The 16,350-nt window shown below is 41.3% G+C and overlaps 1 protein-coding gene across 2 annotated transcripts in view; it reads right to left on the reverse strand.

Moving 5' to 3' along the window:
- slc12a5a (solute carrier family 12 member 5a) overlaps positions 1 to 16,350 on the reverse strand; it is a 153,933-nt gene that overhangs the window by 84,312 nt on the left and 53,271 nt on the right. Inside the window, exon 1 of one of the 2 annotated variants that reach the window (XM_063910514.1) lies at positions 14,382 to 14,672. The exons of the other annotated variant lie outside the window; for it this stretch is intronic. Within the exon in view, the coding sequence (XP_063766584.1) occupies positions 14,382 to 14,436 (55 nt within the window). The 5' untranslated portion in view covers positions 14,437 to 14,672. Of the gene's footprint in view, positions 1 to 14,381; positions 14,673 to 16,350 lie in introns of those variants that run through there. 2 annotated transcript variants of the gene reach the window in all.

The raw sequence follows: 16,350 nt of genomic DNA on the forward strand, positions 1-16,350 counted from the left end.
CTCTCGGTGAACAGATAACACGTCAACTATACTGTCCATCTGACTGTGTCATTTCACATTTACTCACGAGAAGGGGGGGTTGGGGGAGCACTTTAATCCCACTTCAATGTTTTTTCTTCTTTCCAAAGCCAGAGACTGCGATCCATTCCAGGATGGATCACATGCTAACCTTCCCATTTGTATGCATGAGACAGTGTTGCTGCCTATATCAGTTCTAGAGGCAAGTGCCTGCATTGTTGAATAATGGAGCCAGGAAGACTGCTGGTTGCTACAGCAGCAGGGAAGCTCGGGAAAATATTTTCACTGCGGCAATATGCACTATGTTATTTTCAATACGATGGATAATACTTACATGGAAAGTTATTATAATAATGGCTTGTTCTTTGGACAAAAAATAATTACCCGTGGGTAGAGAGGCTTTTTTCATTAAATGAACCTTGGAAGATATTGGGGCACACCAGAAGTCAAGCATTCAGATGTAGTAACCCTGGAGGCTGCAGAGATGTTTGCGTAACATTTTGTTTGATGCCATCTGTGTCCATGTTTATAAGATAAAAGAGAAGCAGCTTCATGAGCAGTGTGCTGCAGCAATGAATGAGGCTGGGGGCTTCCTAAACAACAAGTATATGTTCAAAGATCTAATGAAAGTGTTAATCTATAGCCTCCTGCAGTAAAATCCCAAATATGAATCTAATGGCCTCATTCAGTCAGACATTGTTTGGCCACCCATGTACCATTAGGCCTGTCAGGCCTTCAGGCCCAACACATACCAAGCACAGATGATTATTCCCTGTTGCTTCCTCCTCTGAAACAGAGGATGACAGCTGCCACTGAGGCAAAATACACAAAGCCATAGGCATACTTTTTCTTCTTTAACTCTTTTCCTTTATCTCTCTAACTGAAGAGTGAGAACAGGGGGAAGTCACAAATCATTGGCCTCTCAGAGAAAATGTTCTTCTCTCTTTTGATCAAAAGATACTTCAATGTATTCAAATTAAAATCCCTCTAATTTCAAAATCTCAGAGCAAGTTCAAAGATCAAACCAGAAAAACAATGAAAACTAAAATCAGTGCAAGGACCAAAGCATGCCTGCTGTACAAACACCAACCTGCTCTTATTACTGAGGTAACTGACTAAGCTGACCTGGCAGCCATCTTGTTTAGAGACATCTGCTGAGGAATCCTTTGATGTGCTGGAGCAGTGAAGACAGCCCCCACCCCTCAACCATCTCATGAGTTTCTTTCTCTGCACATTGCGCCTACTAAATATCAAAGGCTCCTTCGATCCCTCCCTCTGCACCATCAACGATAATGAAATTAAGTGAATGTGTGAAGAGCTGCAGCAATCACGTCAAGAGGAGTCTGAACCATGCCCGGGACAAGGGGGCGAGACACTCAGAGAAAAAAAGGAGGAGGATTGGAAGATTGAGGAAAATGAAAAAGGGGAAGAACAATTTAGAAATCTAAGACTGGCTTCGTAGCTTGACTTTGACGGGAGCACAAGGATGAACATATTTTTTTGTTAAAGCAGCTCCATCATTAGCAAACCATAGGATCTAAAACCAGGATTACTCTTAGTTGACTGGGCAGCAGAGAGGACTTGAGGCCCAGCTGTGTTAAAAAGCTGCCGAGCCAACGTCCTTGGCTGTGCTTAACTAAAAAAGTAACGGTCTGATGACCAGTCTGGTAGGCAGCTGTGGATACTGAGGATGAGAGGATTAGGACGTGTTGGGTTTAATAATCTAGACATCCTGGACCAAGATGACAGGGCGGGAAAGGAAGAAGACGATAGATAGCAAATGAGGATGGATCAGCAGTGTGTAAGTCGAGGTCCAGGGATTACTGGATGGAGGTCAAAAGAATCTCCCACAGACGGGAGCATGCATGTAGAAATCTCTTTGTTACAGACCGACATGTAGCAAATGGACCAATGGTGATAGCCTAAGAAGAATGTACAAAAATGATCAAATTTTAAGTTCTAGTGGTGATGGACGCTTTAACCATTCATGGAATATATGCCGCTGATGGATAATAAATTATAAGGCATAAAAGGGAAACATAAAGGCTTCTATTTTAGGAAGCTTGGGGCTTTTATGTCCCTTAGCAGAAGTCTAAAGCTGCATTATTTAATCATAGAATTCAGAAAAGCAGAATAAATGCATTCATTATGAGAGTCACAATGGTGGAATGTGTCACTACCATCATCGGAAGAGTAATGTTAGAGAATATATATTCAAATCAGTCAAGAAAAAGACTCGTAAAGCAATACAAATCTGCCATCTGAGAGAGTTTAAATAAGATGCACAATACAAAACAATAACATTTCAATGCTAATGTTTCTAAAACGTATTTGTGTTCATTGACATCATCATCATCATTCATTGATCCAATAACCATATTGTGCTTAAGTTGTGCTTATCACGTCTACATTATCCTAGCATGAACCTTGCTTTAAATGGACTTTCATCAAAATTTCAGCTCCACTGCAAGAACTTTTTTCTGACCTTTTGGGACCCTGTGATATGTGTCACACAACATTTCATTAAGGCAGTCACAATTGATTTTCTGTGGTGACTTGTTGGCAGCAGGACAAGCTGCAAACACAACATTTTATCACCTTGTAATGCTGTTATGATGAACGTGTTAGGAAACAGCTGCCAATTTACAAGTCCAGCAAATACCAGCTATGAATGCAACGACATTAACATTCATTTGGAGTCGTGCTTCTGTCCATCTGGTGTAAAATAATATTTCATATTTTATTTCTTTTTTGATATCCACTAGGAATAATCAGTTTCTTCTAGTGGGTCACCAGCTAGTTGCTAACTTTGTTTTTCTGCTGTTTGATGTATGGGAAGTAGAGTGGGATACATTTTAATAGATTTTTTCGAGGATGCTGAAGAGGAAACTCTGAGTAGTAACATTGTGGTCTGTAAAACCAAAAGAGCGAGCTGAAAGAGGATAAAATGGTCTGTAGAGTCAGGTCAAGTAAATACCACATGCCGTCCATTAAACCAATTTTTAACATAACATTACCTCCAAAAAAGGAAACCAATTGTTGATCAAATCAGATGTATAAATGTGACAAATAGTCCAATTTCATCTTGACAAGTACCCAAAAATGAATAAAATGTCTGTAAATTGGGAATCCGTAGAGACAGACTATCCTCTTATCCCTCTTGCTGAACATAAAACATTAAACACTGAGAGCGCCTCGAGAAATGCTCTGTATTTACGCTGCAGCACACACCACACCAATCCCACAGCTCTCGAGTTAAGTTGCTCCATTTCCCGTGTGACAATAGCTAAATGGGTTCCTATTGAGGGCCGAGATGGGACACGGGGCAAGTGGCACGGCTCTTCGCCGCCTGTGGAGGGGCCCGGCTGACAGATGGTTTATTTCCATTTGCTCAGGATGCTGATAGGCTCTCTGGGCCGCGACGGAATGGGAAATACTATTCATACAAGCATATCAGCCCCAGACACTCGGCTGTCGGAGAGTTTTGCAGACATGTCAACTAAGCTGTCGTCAAAGAGAGAGGGATAGACAGGGAGGGAGAGGGGGGGAGTTAAGTGATCGGCCTAGCCAAAGGCGACACTATGCCCAGGGGAACAGTGTATGAAATTCATACTTAGAGACATAAATATCTGATTGTGAGATTATATTGTACATCTATATGTCCACTTAGCTGGGCTGTGTTTAAGTGTTAGGCTGAAGGCAATAATTGAATCAGTTGCTATAGAGTGGCTGCCGTGGGTAGTGTGTGCGTGTGACGCGATGCACCTGAAATATAAATGTAGGAGGTTATAAGTATAGTCAATTATTAAATGAGATCAAATCATATGTGCCATGCTAAAATGATTGTGTTGGTGCGTGTGTGCACAAGACATGAAGCAGTGTGTGTCTGTCACTAATGCAGGCAATATTCACAGAGGCTATTAGCCAATAACAGTGGTATCAATCACAGTCAGTGTGCCTCTGTACGGCTCTTCTATCTTCTCCTTCATGTCTGTCTGATCCCAAACAAAAGACACCGTCATGAAATGGCACTGGGACATGAAAGATTACAGCTGTAAAGACATCAAACGGCTGTATGGGCACCATAGACTGGTAAACAAATTGAACCATTAAGTTGATAATATATAATCTGCTTGTTGTTTTTGTGTAAACGTGTGTTTGTTTTATAGAATTAGCTGTCTATACTTTATTCCCGCAAGAGGGGGGGCTCCTCCAATGAATGACAATTTACCGAAACAGCTAGGCTGATAGCCTCGCCATTGAAAATGTTCAAATTATAGTGTTGCCCTTTGTGTCCCCTTCATAATGGCTCTAATCTAGAAATGTCCTTGTACATTTATCTATCACTTTGAGCAATGTTTGAAGGGGAGGCACAATAAATGGGAACAGTATTAACTAATAAAACTGTTTATTTTACAAAGATATAAAATAAAACTGGGATTAAACTAAAGAAATTGTCAATTTTTGGCTTGGAATAAAGAAGATAGTTGTTTCTCTTGAAAAAGAAAAGAGCCTCAAATCACCCTGTGGATGATACAAATTGTAAAAAAAATGCTCCCAACTGTTCACTGCCTTGGAAAAAAAAAATTCATTATGCTTCCGCCCACATACTTCCCCCTCCCAAACCATCTCCACTTAAAAACCTTAATATCCTCTAATGACACTCTGGGTATCCTAATGGCCAGGAACTAACAGGAAAACTGAAGAGACAGCAGAAGGTAAAATTTCATCACCAGTTCTGGCCATTTCATTGTTAAAGCCAAAATTACAAACGCACCATTAGGTTTTAATGTGGTCAATAATGCAAATGAGGAGATTTACAATCAGTGTTGGTCTTTGCGGGACGGTGATATGTGCACAGCAGGTTATGGCAATCTACAATTTCATTTACGGAAACATCATCAAAACACATTTTGATTATTGTGCTTAACGGGCAGAATGAAAGGAACATGCATACACAATCATACCACAATATGTTTAATATAATATCCCAATATCAATATATATTATGATATAGTACTTTATCTGGAATCAATGACAAATCCTCACAGTATAAAATAACCCTAATAAGTCAATACCTTTAATACCTTTATTTATCCACATACATACAAAAATATTTCAAAATGTTATGTTGCCAAAATCACACACCTGATATAAAGAGTAAACAGCAAATGAAGAATACAACTTGAATGTTAGGATCTACTCACTTTATATTTTTCTGTTATATTTTTAGTCTTGGGTTTTTGGTCACCATCTGTAATCACCTTTTTGTACATGATAACTTTAAGATGCAGCTCTATAAGTGTAACGCTCTTCCCTACTTAGTAGCTTGTTAACATTATCTCTCTCCACTTCAAACACTGATAAAGGTTGGACATGCCAAAATCAACAAACTGTAGAAATACTTTCTTCTCTATCTAAGATGAAGGGGGAGAAAATGAGAGTACTTATATTTGTCCTTGATGTTCCATGTGTTCTCACTCTTTAAGTGTTACCTCATTACTTTATCTTGTGCACATCTACACTGTATGTGTCAGTAATTAATCACTGGTTACTTTTTCATCATCTAAGCTGTATTACTTGCATGCTCTGAACTCCATTCTGTGAACTGGAGTTCTAATGCAAAAGCATGATGTTGGTGCGAGCCCATCAGCCTAATTAGGAATTCCCGTCCTTTCCGAACATTATGTGTGTGTTTGAGTATAGCCGGTCCAATGGTGAACTGCTGGCCAGATTAGAGTCCTGACGATGAAGCAGACTGTGAATGATAGATCCCCCTCTGTGCCCTTCCCCCACAGCCCTCCCCTGACCAATTACAAGACTGTGTGTTTGATTCTCGTCCAAGGCGGCCAGGCGAGTTTCTACTTTGTACAGAAACTTCCACCGCTGGCTTCGCAGTCGCCTCGCAGTCCCTCTGCCCACTCATACCCACCAATTAAGCCTCTTTCTAGTTTAAAGACACAGCAATCCCACATTACCATTCTGTATAACAGAGGATCCTCCCACACACACACACACACACACACACACACACACACACACACACACACACACACACACACACACACACACACACACACACACACACACACACACACACACACACACACACACACACACACACACACACACACACACACACACACACACACACACACACACACACACACACACACAGCTGAAACTATACGTCCAACCACCCACATACACAATTTATCCTCCGCTGCTGGCTGACTTCAACACTAGCAGTTTTTTCTTGTGCGTGTCCATCCGCTGTTCTTTGTTGTGCTAATATTAGCATGCACATACATTAAAGGAGATCACACGCATATGTATGAGAGTCATAGTATACATATACATGCTCAGGGCCAAGTACACATGTGATGGCAAAGCGCATGCTCTATAGCAACCACTCTTAAGATGAGGGAAATAAAAACTATTTCGCTGGTAGCTGGTGGTGATTACCTAGGCAATTAAAGATGGAGCTGAGGGGATTGATTAGCCTTCCTCAGAGAGAGTGCAGAGACGCAAATGCAACGTTTGAGCTTGAAAAGAGAGAAACGTAACTCCTCTGCGCTTAGTAAAATTACAAGGGATGTATACACCAGGGAAATTCCTCAACCTAAATAATATACATTCCCAATGAAAGGAAATCTATTGCAGGTACAATGTACCTGTATAAACAAATGAATGGCAAAGGAGAACTGTGTGCTATCATTTTGGGTGCTGTTTTTATGTTTGTGTTTAACCTCAGTGTAAAGGGTTCATATTTTTGCTAATTAATGGAACATTTCCAACTGCCCAGACTGTAACCATGGCAATCTACCTTACCTACTTGGTTATTTGTTTCTCCTGAGCCAAAGCAAAACAGCTTGAAATAATAGGATGAAGCCAGGCCCATACACGCACACACACACACGCGCACACACATACACACACACACACACACACACACACACACACACACACACACAAACACACAGGTGAAACCATGGATTGTTGTGTTGCAGGGCCGAGTGGATATCATAGTTCTGAGGCCAGCCTCAGCCACACACCAGCTAAATCACACCAAATAGGTGTATGAGTGAGAGCAAATCAATACGTTGCTTTTCATTATGGTTCCATCTCCTGGTACAGGTCGCTTTGCAGTGATGCTAGATTGGGTGGAAATTGAGAGACTCATCAAGGACTTCTGTCTCTTCAATTACGAGCCGAAGTAAAGCAAGGCTGCTTCACCTGTGCAGGCGTTTTGATTTACCCTAGCTGCTGAGTGCAGATTCAAACACACCGTCCTGAAGCTGAGCCAAATTCCATTTTGATAGGACATTTTCAGGAGATGCTCACAATCCCAAGGACCATTAAAGGTAAATTGCTTCCGCAAATAAGGTATCAAATAATGAGTTTACTATACTTTAAAGAATATAATGCATTCAAGAAAGCTGTGTTTTGCTGTTATAATCTACTCTAATCTATAATCTTTGACGATCAATAAAGAAAGTTGTAACATGCTGATTTTATTAGGTATAGTTGGTCTAAGTTATGTCCCAGTAAATTTGAAGTTAGAGCATCATTAGCTTTTGCAATGTGATGTACTCCTTGGTAAAAATCTAATATTTGAGCGCTGTACATTTACAAACAGGAATTGAAATCATATCCTCGCATTTGATTGGACCATTAAGAAAAGGGCGGGCTTTGAATAAAGCATGATACAAAGTAATTTGGCTTCACATGATACCTCCATTGTCACTAAAGGTTTTGGATTGACTGGCGGATGGATGTCATACTATCATCGGCTGAAGTTTTTTGGTATTCCATTACCTACAGTAAGCACGTGTCATATTGGGTTTTACAGGACGGAAAGATGATTGCATTTTGATATAAAAAAACTTGTCTAACATAAGTTGGCAAATATGACTGGGTATCTAAAAGGGTAAAACAATTAAATCTATAATTAGACGTGTATTTTTACCTTTTATTTCATAGATTTTCTTCTGCATGATGACTTTTCGACATAAAAAATACTCTTACTACCTCCTGCAATATTTTGACATTGTAATACAAGAGATCCACAGAAGCCAACATTTCCATTAAATTGTCAGTAAAGTGGAGGAACAGATGAGGAAGGTTCCTGTGTTCGGCTTGGTTGAGATTTTTCTGCCATGACTCATCTCTTTCCTTCACTTCCACTGACCTCTGCTTTCCCTCCATAAAACCAGCCATCCATTTCTCTATGGGACCATCCATTAGTAACTCTTTTACTTCAGAAACCCTTTTGCAACTGTAAGTTCCTGCCACTGTTTTTGTTGCCGTCAAGGGATTTGTACTGCTGTAATATTGCAATTACATTGAGCAGATTTGATGTTTTCAGTCGAACATGCAATAAAACCACATTTCAGTGCAGTACTTTCATAAAATTATACATCCAAATTACTGAAAAACAATACCCTGGACACCTGAATGTGTGACACGTGTCTACAATAGCGATTCAACTTTGGAAAACGATAGAAACCTGTGTGTGTATAGAAGAGAAAAGTGCTGCTCTTGTGAATGTGTGTGTGCATGGGCCTGCATTGTACAGGCTTGTGTGCAAGCTTTTCATCAGAACAGTGTGTGTCAACAGCAAGCTTTGGGGAAGCAGAGCCCTTCACTGCTGATTATACTCTCTTCTGCTTATGAATTGACAAACCAAGGAATGAATACCCACCCCTTAAATATGGACACCCACCACTGATGGCAACCATACTCTAATTAGCAGGAACCAATTCATCTGCCCCATTGTTACACCAGCTATTATATCCATGTTTTATTAATTCCTACCTTTAACTAAATTCAATTAGGTGAGACATAATTATAATCTATATTTGGACTTCAGAAGACATTTGCAAGATGGTGGTTGGTACATTGATAAAAAATACCTTACTCAAAAGCAAGAGAGTAGAAATGTGTTACAATACCTAGAAATAGCTAATAAACGCACAACTTTATTTTGCATTACTAATTTGGTCAACAGTATTCGTGCATATTTTCTATTGTGATGTACATAATATATATACAGCGACAGAAAACATTAAGAGACCACTTCAGCATTACCATGTTTTCTTGTTTTATTATTTGAACGTTTGACTTCAAGTTAAATGCATTTTTTATTATTGTATTCTATAAACTACTGACAAAATGTCTGCAGAACATGTAGAGATAAAGATTTAAGACAAATTTGGAGTGCTTTTAAAACATTTCCAGAGCTGTATATATTTATATATTTTATATACTAATATTTTATTTTATTGTCATTATTAGTATTATTAGAACTGATTATATTGGTGGTAAATACGTATCCTTTTGTAAATACGTTTTGTGCGCATCGATGTGAGAAATGATAATAAAACGTTTTTATAAAACTCTGTATTTCTGCATTATATGAAGTTTTTCCTTCTCAAAGCTTCGCCTGCTACGCAATTAACCTTGCTGACACGGCAACAATGTATTGAACTTGACCTAAACACTGCTTTGCTGCAGGGGATGGCATGCCTATGTGTTTGTCTACTCATGTGGAGAGGATACACTTTCGTGCTAAGCTACTGCAAATGCATGTTTTTGTGTGCAGCCAGAGAGCTACCTTCCCCGGGTAACAAGTGGCTGTGTTCTGTATTAGCCAGCAATCTCTCTAACTTACAGTGCATTTCTGCCCCCTCTCTCTCTCCATTCACAGTAGATAAGTCGCAGAGAGGGTAGACAGAGAATAATGACGTGGAGCATGCACAACAACTGCCTCCCTAGGAGATGGCCCCGGGGAGCATTTTGCAGTATTATGCAGTCAGCCATAACTAAAACATCATTACAACCCCATCCACAGCCCTGACCAAGAATAGGCACTGGCTGCAGAGAGTGGATGAAGAGACTATTTCATTATTAATTTATCTGCAGGCTTTTTTCTAAATTAATCCAGAAAGGAGATCTTGGCTATTAAATATATAAAAACATATAAAGTGTCGTTATAATGTCCCACAGCCCAATGTACTCAAATTAAATAAGTTGTTAAAGTATGATGTAGTTTTTTTGACAAACAGCCCAGAACACAAAGACACTCAGTTTAATATCATAAACAACAAGTAAATACCTAAATTACTTATGATTAAGACGATGGAACCTGTTTTAAATCCAGTCATGAATACATAAACAATTTAAAGCTTCTAACTGGTGGATAAAGATTGAAGCAATGACATGTCTTCTCTAATCAAACCCTGACTTTTTTATGGTTGGTAATTTTTCTTTAAAAAATGTGCTGCAGTCAAATTGTCTTAATATCAGCCTCACTGTTAATTGTTTAATTTTCTAACGTTGTTTCAGACCTATGTCAAGTTATTGCTATAGCAGACTGGACATCTCCTTAATTTATAGCTTCACATTAGAAGCACATAACTGGAGGAATACAGGTAGCCTTTTAATTGTGAAGCAATCACAGGAAACGCATGTACAGTATGTGTTACCAATGCTGACAACCATGTTTCACTGTAAAAAGTGACAAGAAAATGAAAGTTTTGACCTTTTTATGCATCTATTTACTTTTGTCTGTTTTGGGAAGAGATGCAGATGGCAGGATGTGACCTTGAGCCCATCAACATAACTGACTGTGCTGGGCTCTACTGTTCTAACGTACTCCCTGTGCAACAAGCTGTAGCTGCAAGGAGTGCTTACTGTTATAAAAAGCGGCATGCCACCAAAGTTACTACAGTGTTTATGCATAGAGGATATCCATAATGTCCATAATATATTTTATTTATACCAATAAAATGCATTTTCTAGAGAGGATATCTTACATATTAAAGGCTAGACAGAATATATCGATACATATGGAGGCCCTTTTTGTTATTTTGTTAAAGATTTTGGTTTAACTGAAGAGTTTTCAAGCTTGCCAGTATATTTTTTAGTGAAAGAGTTCTAATTTAAGTCTTTAACAATTAATTTGTTCCACTGCATACTTGACTAAGATGTATTATGTGGATGAGGCATGTTAAAATGTATAAAAATGTCTCTTTGTATGTCGTTAAAGACCTAATCAAGATATTGTGTATTTTACAGAGGTAATAATATTTCTAAATAATCTTGCAGATGTACATGGAGGGAGCCGGCTAACAGCAGTCCGCTGACCTGCTGAGCAATTTCTAATTATGCACACGTTACAGAAACCACTCACTCATTAAAGTGGAGCGTTAAACTGAAGTGACACATTAATGAGCGACTGAATATATAAATGAAAAACTGCAGACTGTAACAAACATTTGGAGAAGTAGCATGAAATCCCTTTTGCCACTAACAAGAACCCATAACAGCTCGTCTTAATACTAAACCATAAGCAACGAGGGCTCTGACTGTTGAAGTAAACACTGTTTACAGCTTATCGCCATAGTGACAGGATCACAACCTAACAGGATTAAGTAGAAGTAGTTGATTGTTAGAACATTTGTAAAATAGCACTTTACACATTTGAACATAAGCATGACAGCTCTCGTCTCATTGTGGGTTAAAAAATAACTGTATCGCATCATTCTACACCCGCAACTTTATGCCTCCATCATCCTTCATTATTTCAGCTTTCAGACAGTAAGAGCATCACAAAAAACAAGAAATGCTCTGCCTTCAAACCCTTTCCCTGCAGCAGATATCACCACAGCTTCACCCTTCCTTCAACTTGGGATTGCATCCCACTTCCTTGCACCACTGACACTCCAAAGAGAAGATCTGCACATAATTAAAAATATGGTGGGAGAGTAACTTATGAATATGTAAATCTGGCATTGAGTCAACAGGCGTTCGTTTCTTCCCTTACAACCTTTTTTTAAAATTTCCCTGACAATTATGCCTTTCATCTTTACATGCCTATAAAAAGGTACGCAGTGCAAACGCGCGCGCGTGCACACACACACACACACACACACACACACACACACACACACACACACACACACACACACACACACACACACACACACACACACACACACACACACACACACACACACACACACACACACACACACACACACACACACACACACACACACACCTGCACCCTGATGCTGTGTGCAACTCCCTGTGCTGTCCTCTCCTGGGCTGTGACCCAGCCGGGTAATGAAGGCTATAAATCAGCACCTTGGACAGCGCTAGGCAGGCCTGAGCTCCTGGATGTACATGCAACTGGAGTCAGGAGGGGGGAGAGGGGAAGGAGCCGTTTTCAGCACCGGGGGACAGCGACAGCCTCTGACATTCCTACTGTAAAGAGGCGGAAAGCCCTCCCTATCCGGAGTCGCCGCTGCATAGTACTGATGACTAAACGGAATTATTCAGGTTGTTGCACCGCTAGCTTATAAGGCCGTGATTCGTGACCGATGAAAGGGATGTGTGTGTGTGTTTGTGTGAGTGTGTGTGTGTGTGTATGTGTGTGTGTGTGTGTGTGTGTGTGTGTGTGTGTGTGTGTGTGTGTGTGTGTGTGTGTGTGTTTGTGTGTGTGTGTGAATGAGGTCCTATCCTGAGAGATGCCTCTACTGCAGAGTGACAAAAAGAGAAGGATATGAAGAGAGTGCCACTGGGGGGGAAAAGAGAGATGTGTTGAAAGCAGATGGAGGTGGTAGTGGTGTTGGTGGGCACTTATCCCCCTCTCTAAGGGTCCCAACACAGCTGTGTGCACATTAGATACATAGGTAATATCCGTGCATTACCCTGGAACAGATAAAAAGGGACAGCCTGACAAATGAAAGTCTGACATCTACATTTTGCAGGAGATGTGGTCAGACATTAAAGTGTACTCAGTCTGACATGCGTGCCAACTTGGAAATTCTGCACGCACATAATCAGACCCACAGTGCTAAAAGGTAGAAGCACACACAAAGACAGCAACGCTCAAATGATCTTGTTAGCCTAACACTCCTGCACGCGCCGTTATGTGGCTTCATGTCACGCTCGGTAACCTGCCCTTGATGGTTTCGATTCGTCGCACTCATAAAACGGGGTCATGCTTCAAAACCTGTCGCCAACCTCTTACAACCGCTGTCCCTGCTCTTAGCGCACCACTGTAATCCCCGTCCTCACAGAAAAAAAAAAAAAGAGATGCCCGCATTAAGTTAAATATTCATGTTCCCAGTGCTGGTCTATTTTTATCATTAAGCCCTCACAGGTAGGAGAAGCAGCATAGTGACTGTTCTCTCATCCGTCTCTCCACTACATCCCTGGGAGTCCTGACAACAACAAGGAGATTTGTACCTTAATGCATAACGGGAAACATCAAAGAGTGAATGTAGAGAGCCAAAAGGGAAGAAAAGAGGGCAGTGTAAGAGAGAAAGCTGGGCCTTGAGAGATATAGACAAGTGTGCAGAGCTTCAACAATCCTGAACATATGCTGGTGAGCAGCTTCTGCAGAATTATCCACAGCTCCAGTCAGCCGTTGGGATTGAAAAAAATGGAAATTAAAAATACCTGTGACTTTCATGACTTGTTTCTAAATGTGCTTTTCCAGTCACTAACACTTAAGCATAGGTTCAGTTTTTTGTCCTGGCCTGAGAAGGGTTCAGCACTCACCACCGAGTTCTGCATAAACCAGTAACCCACAGGTTTTTCTACGGAAAGCCTGCAGAGACCGCGGCCTGGGCTCAGCCATGGGGATTGGTTGGAGGGCTGATTTTGACAGCTGGGGGGTGATGGGATTAGCAGCAGTGGTGGCTTGGTATCTGTAATTGTGAGTGGTTGTGTGTTTGTGAGAGCGTGCACATGCCCTACCGCCTGTCCACAGATAACCATATGCGATTGGAGCATTGAAGTTTGGCAATGTAGAATGAACAAACTATTTGACGTTTCTGCACTAGAAAACATTAGTGTACATGTTTGCATGTTTATGTATGCTATGTTGGTGTGTGTGTGTCTGTGTGTGTGTGTGTGTGTTAATGCAGGTTTGTGCATGTGCTGGACAAAGCTGTGATGCCCTTACACTATCCATTCATCGTATGGAGTAAGCCCATTACTATTCCTGTCACAACAGCCTTGCAGTAAGAGCAGCAGCAGAGGAGGCAAGCCGACCACCGTACTGTGCTGTAACACACGCAAACACACACCCACACACACACACACACACACACACACACACACACACACACACACACACACACACACACACACACCCTCTCCCAATGACTGCTCACTCCCATCAACCTAAATTGTGTGTGCTTTACGAAGCATTTACCGCACTACATTCATCACCTCTCTGTGTGTGTGGGAGGATATACAGTATCTATGTGTCCCGCATTGCCATTTGAGATGTTACTGTTTCTGCATATTTGCTCGTGTGTGTGCGTGTGACACATCCCATCACTCACCCTGGCTTTGGGCTCCTCCGTCCCCCTCCTCTGTGTCGGTCAGGTTGTTAAGCATCCCGGCTCCTCTACAGTACTCTTGGTCTGCTTACTGCGGAGCGGTGTCACCGATCAAGCTCTCGGCGGCTCTCCCTGCTCTCCACCCACTGTGATCAGCCGCAGAAATAGCGGGGAAGCAGCGTAGAAAATATGCCAGCCGGATCCTCCTCGCTCCTCTACGCTCCTTGCTGCCCGTAGGATGCACGGAGAGAGGCAGCAGAAGAGAGAAGGATTTTTTTTTTCTCCCTCAGTAGATCCTCCTCTTGACGTCTCTTCTCCGCTGGCTTGTAAGCGTGACTCTCTCTCCCTCTCTCTCTTTCTGTTGCTCCCCCCTCTCTATCGTCCTCTCACTCTATTGCTGTTTCTCTCTCTCTCCAGGAGGAGGAGGAGGAGGAGGAGGGAAGCTGCAGGAGTTTGGTGGATGATGGAACGCCTCAGAGCAGCACTCTCTCCCTCCTTCCTTCTTTCCTTCTCTTTTTTTTTGTTGCCTTCCTCACACCTGATCTCGATCTCTCCCACTCACAGACACAAAAAGCACTCTCCCCTGCTCAGATGATGTTGCTCAGTCACTGTAGCTGCCAAAGTGATTGCATATTTAAACAGTAGTGTGATTTCTTCTACATCTTTTTTCTCCCCCTCCCTCGCTCTTCTCATTGCAGCTGACAGACAGAGAGGTGATTGGGGAAGTGGAATAGATGCTGTTAAAGAGAGAGCGGGCGGTAGCCTCGGCGCTCTGATGTTTCCTGCTCACAGAGGTGCATTATGCATCGTCTTTCTCTCCTGTCAGCTTTGTAATAAGCTGCCGCGCTCGCTCCCCTACTTTAATGTCAGATGCAAATAGAGACTCTGTATCCTTCAAGGAATGAACAAGCCCTATCAACATCATCTGTATGCAGTTATGATAAACATGGAGAGCCTTGTAGACAGGACACACTGTATCAGCAACACACTGATCAGTTTGGTTTGCACAAATGCACACACACCTGCCTAATATGGTTCTCTTTCTTCATTTCCAATGGTTAATCCCCTCTTTAGTTTAGAGGTGTTTTGTTCTGACTGAAATGCTGTATGGCGTCAGCACAGCATTGAAGCCTCCCTGTCAATTAGGCCGGTCTCATTTTGATGCATGCACATTCATTTTGATCTGGTACATTGTGTACCGTGTGCAAAACAAAGAAAATGTGTGTAGGGAAGACACTGTGGATGTGTGTGTGTGTGTGTGTGTGTGTGTGTGTGTGTGTGTGTGTGTGTGTGTGTGTGTGTGTGTGTATGTGTGTTTCTATGTGTGTCCCAGCAGTTTGCGATCCCGCACCAGAGATATGAAAGCAATTAATCTTGGTTTTAGTCATGGTAGCGCTGATGCACAGAATAGATTTCAAGATCTGAAGTATAACTGCACACCCGGCTCTGGTGAATGAATTTGTTACTCATGTCTCAAACCACAAAATCTCTACAAACATCCAATACCTTGAAGCTTGACAATTAATTTTCTACCGAGCTGTGTGTGCAGATACATTTCTCTCCTTTTGTTCATTAGTACTCACACCAGTGAATACTTTGTTTGTAACAACAAAACACAAATTATATTACAATATCCACCAGGAAAGAGCCTTTGCAACATGCAGTTGAAACATTCGCTTCAGTTGTGTCCTGAATATCCTGCTCTTCGTAGAGTGGTGCAGGAACGAGTCCTAAAACACGGAAGTGAGTTAACATTTTACCACTTCGGGTTCCCTCGTCAATGGGATTTATCCATAGGATTTGGGAAAATAGTTTGGAATAAGGTCTGTGGTTGACACAAATTTAAGAGACGGATCACGTTTTGTTCTACGACATTAAATACATCAGCAGTGCCCCCCCCCCCCCAAAAAAAAAACAAAGCTGTCGATAAGATTTATGATTTGAAAATTATAAAACTGAAGAGTATAAAACG

This window comes from Eleginops maclovinus, chromosome 20 (assembly GCF_036324505.1).
Source record: "Eleginops maclovinus isolate JMC-PN-2008 ecotype Puerto Natales chromosome 20, JC_Emac_rtc_rv5, whole genome shotgun sequence".
NCBI lineage: Eukaryota > Metazoa > Chordata > Actinopteri > Perciformes > Eleginopidae > Eleginops > Eleginops maclovinus.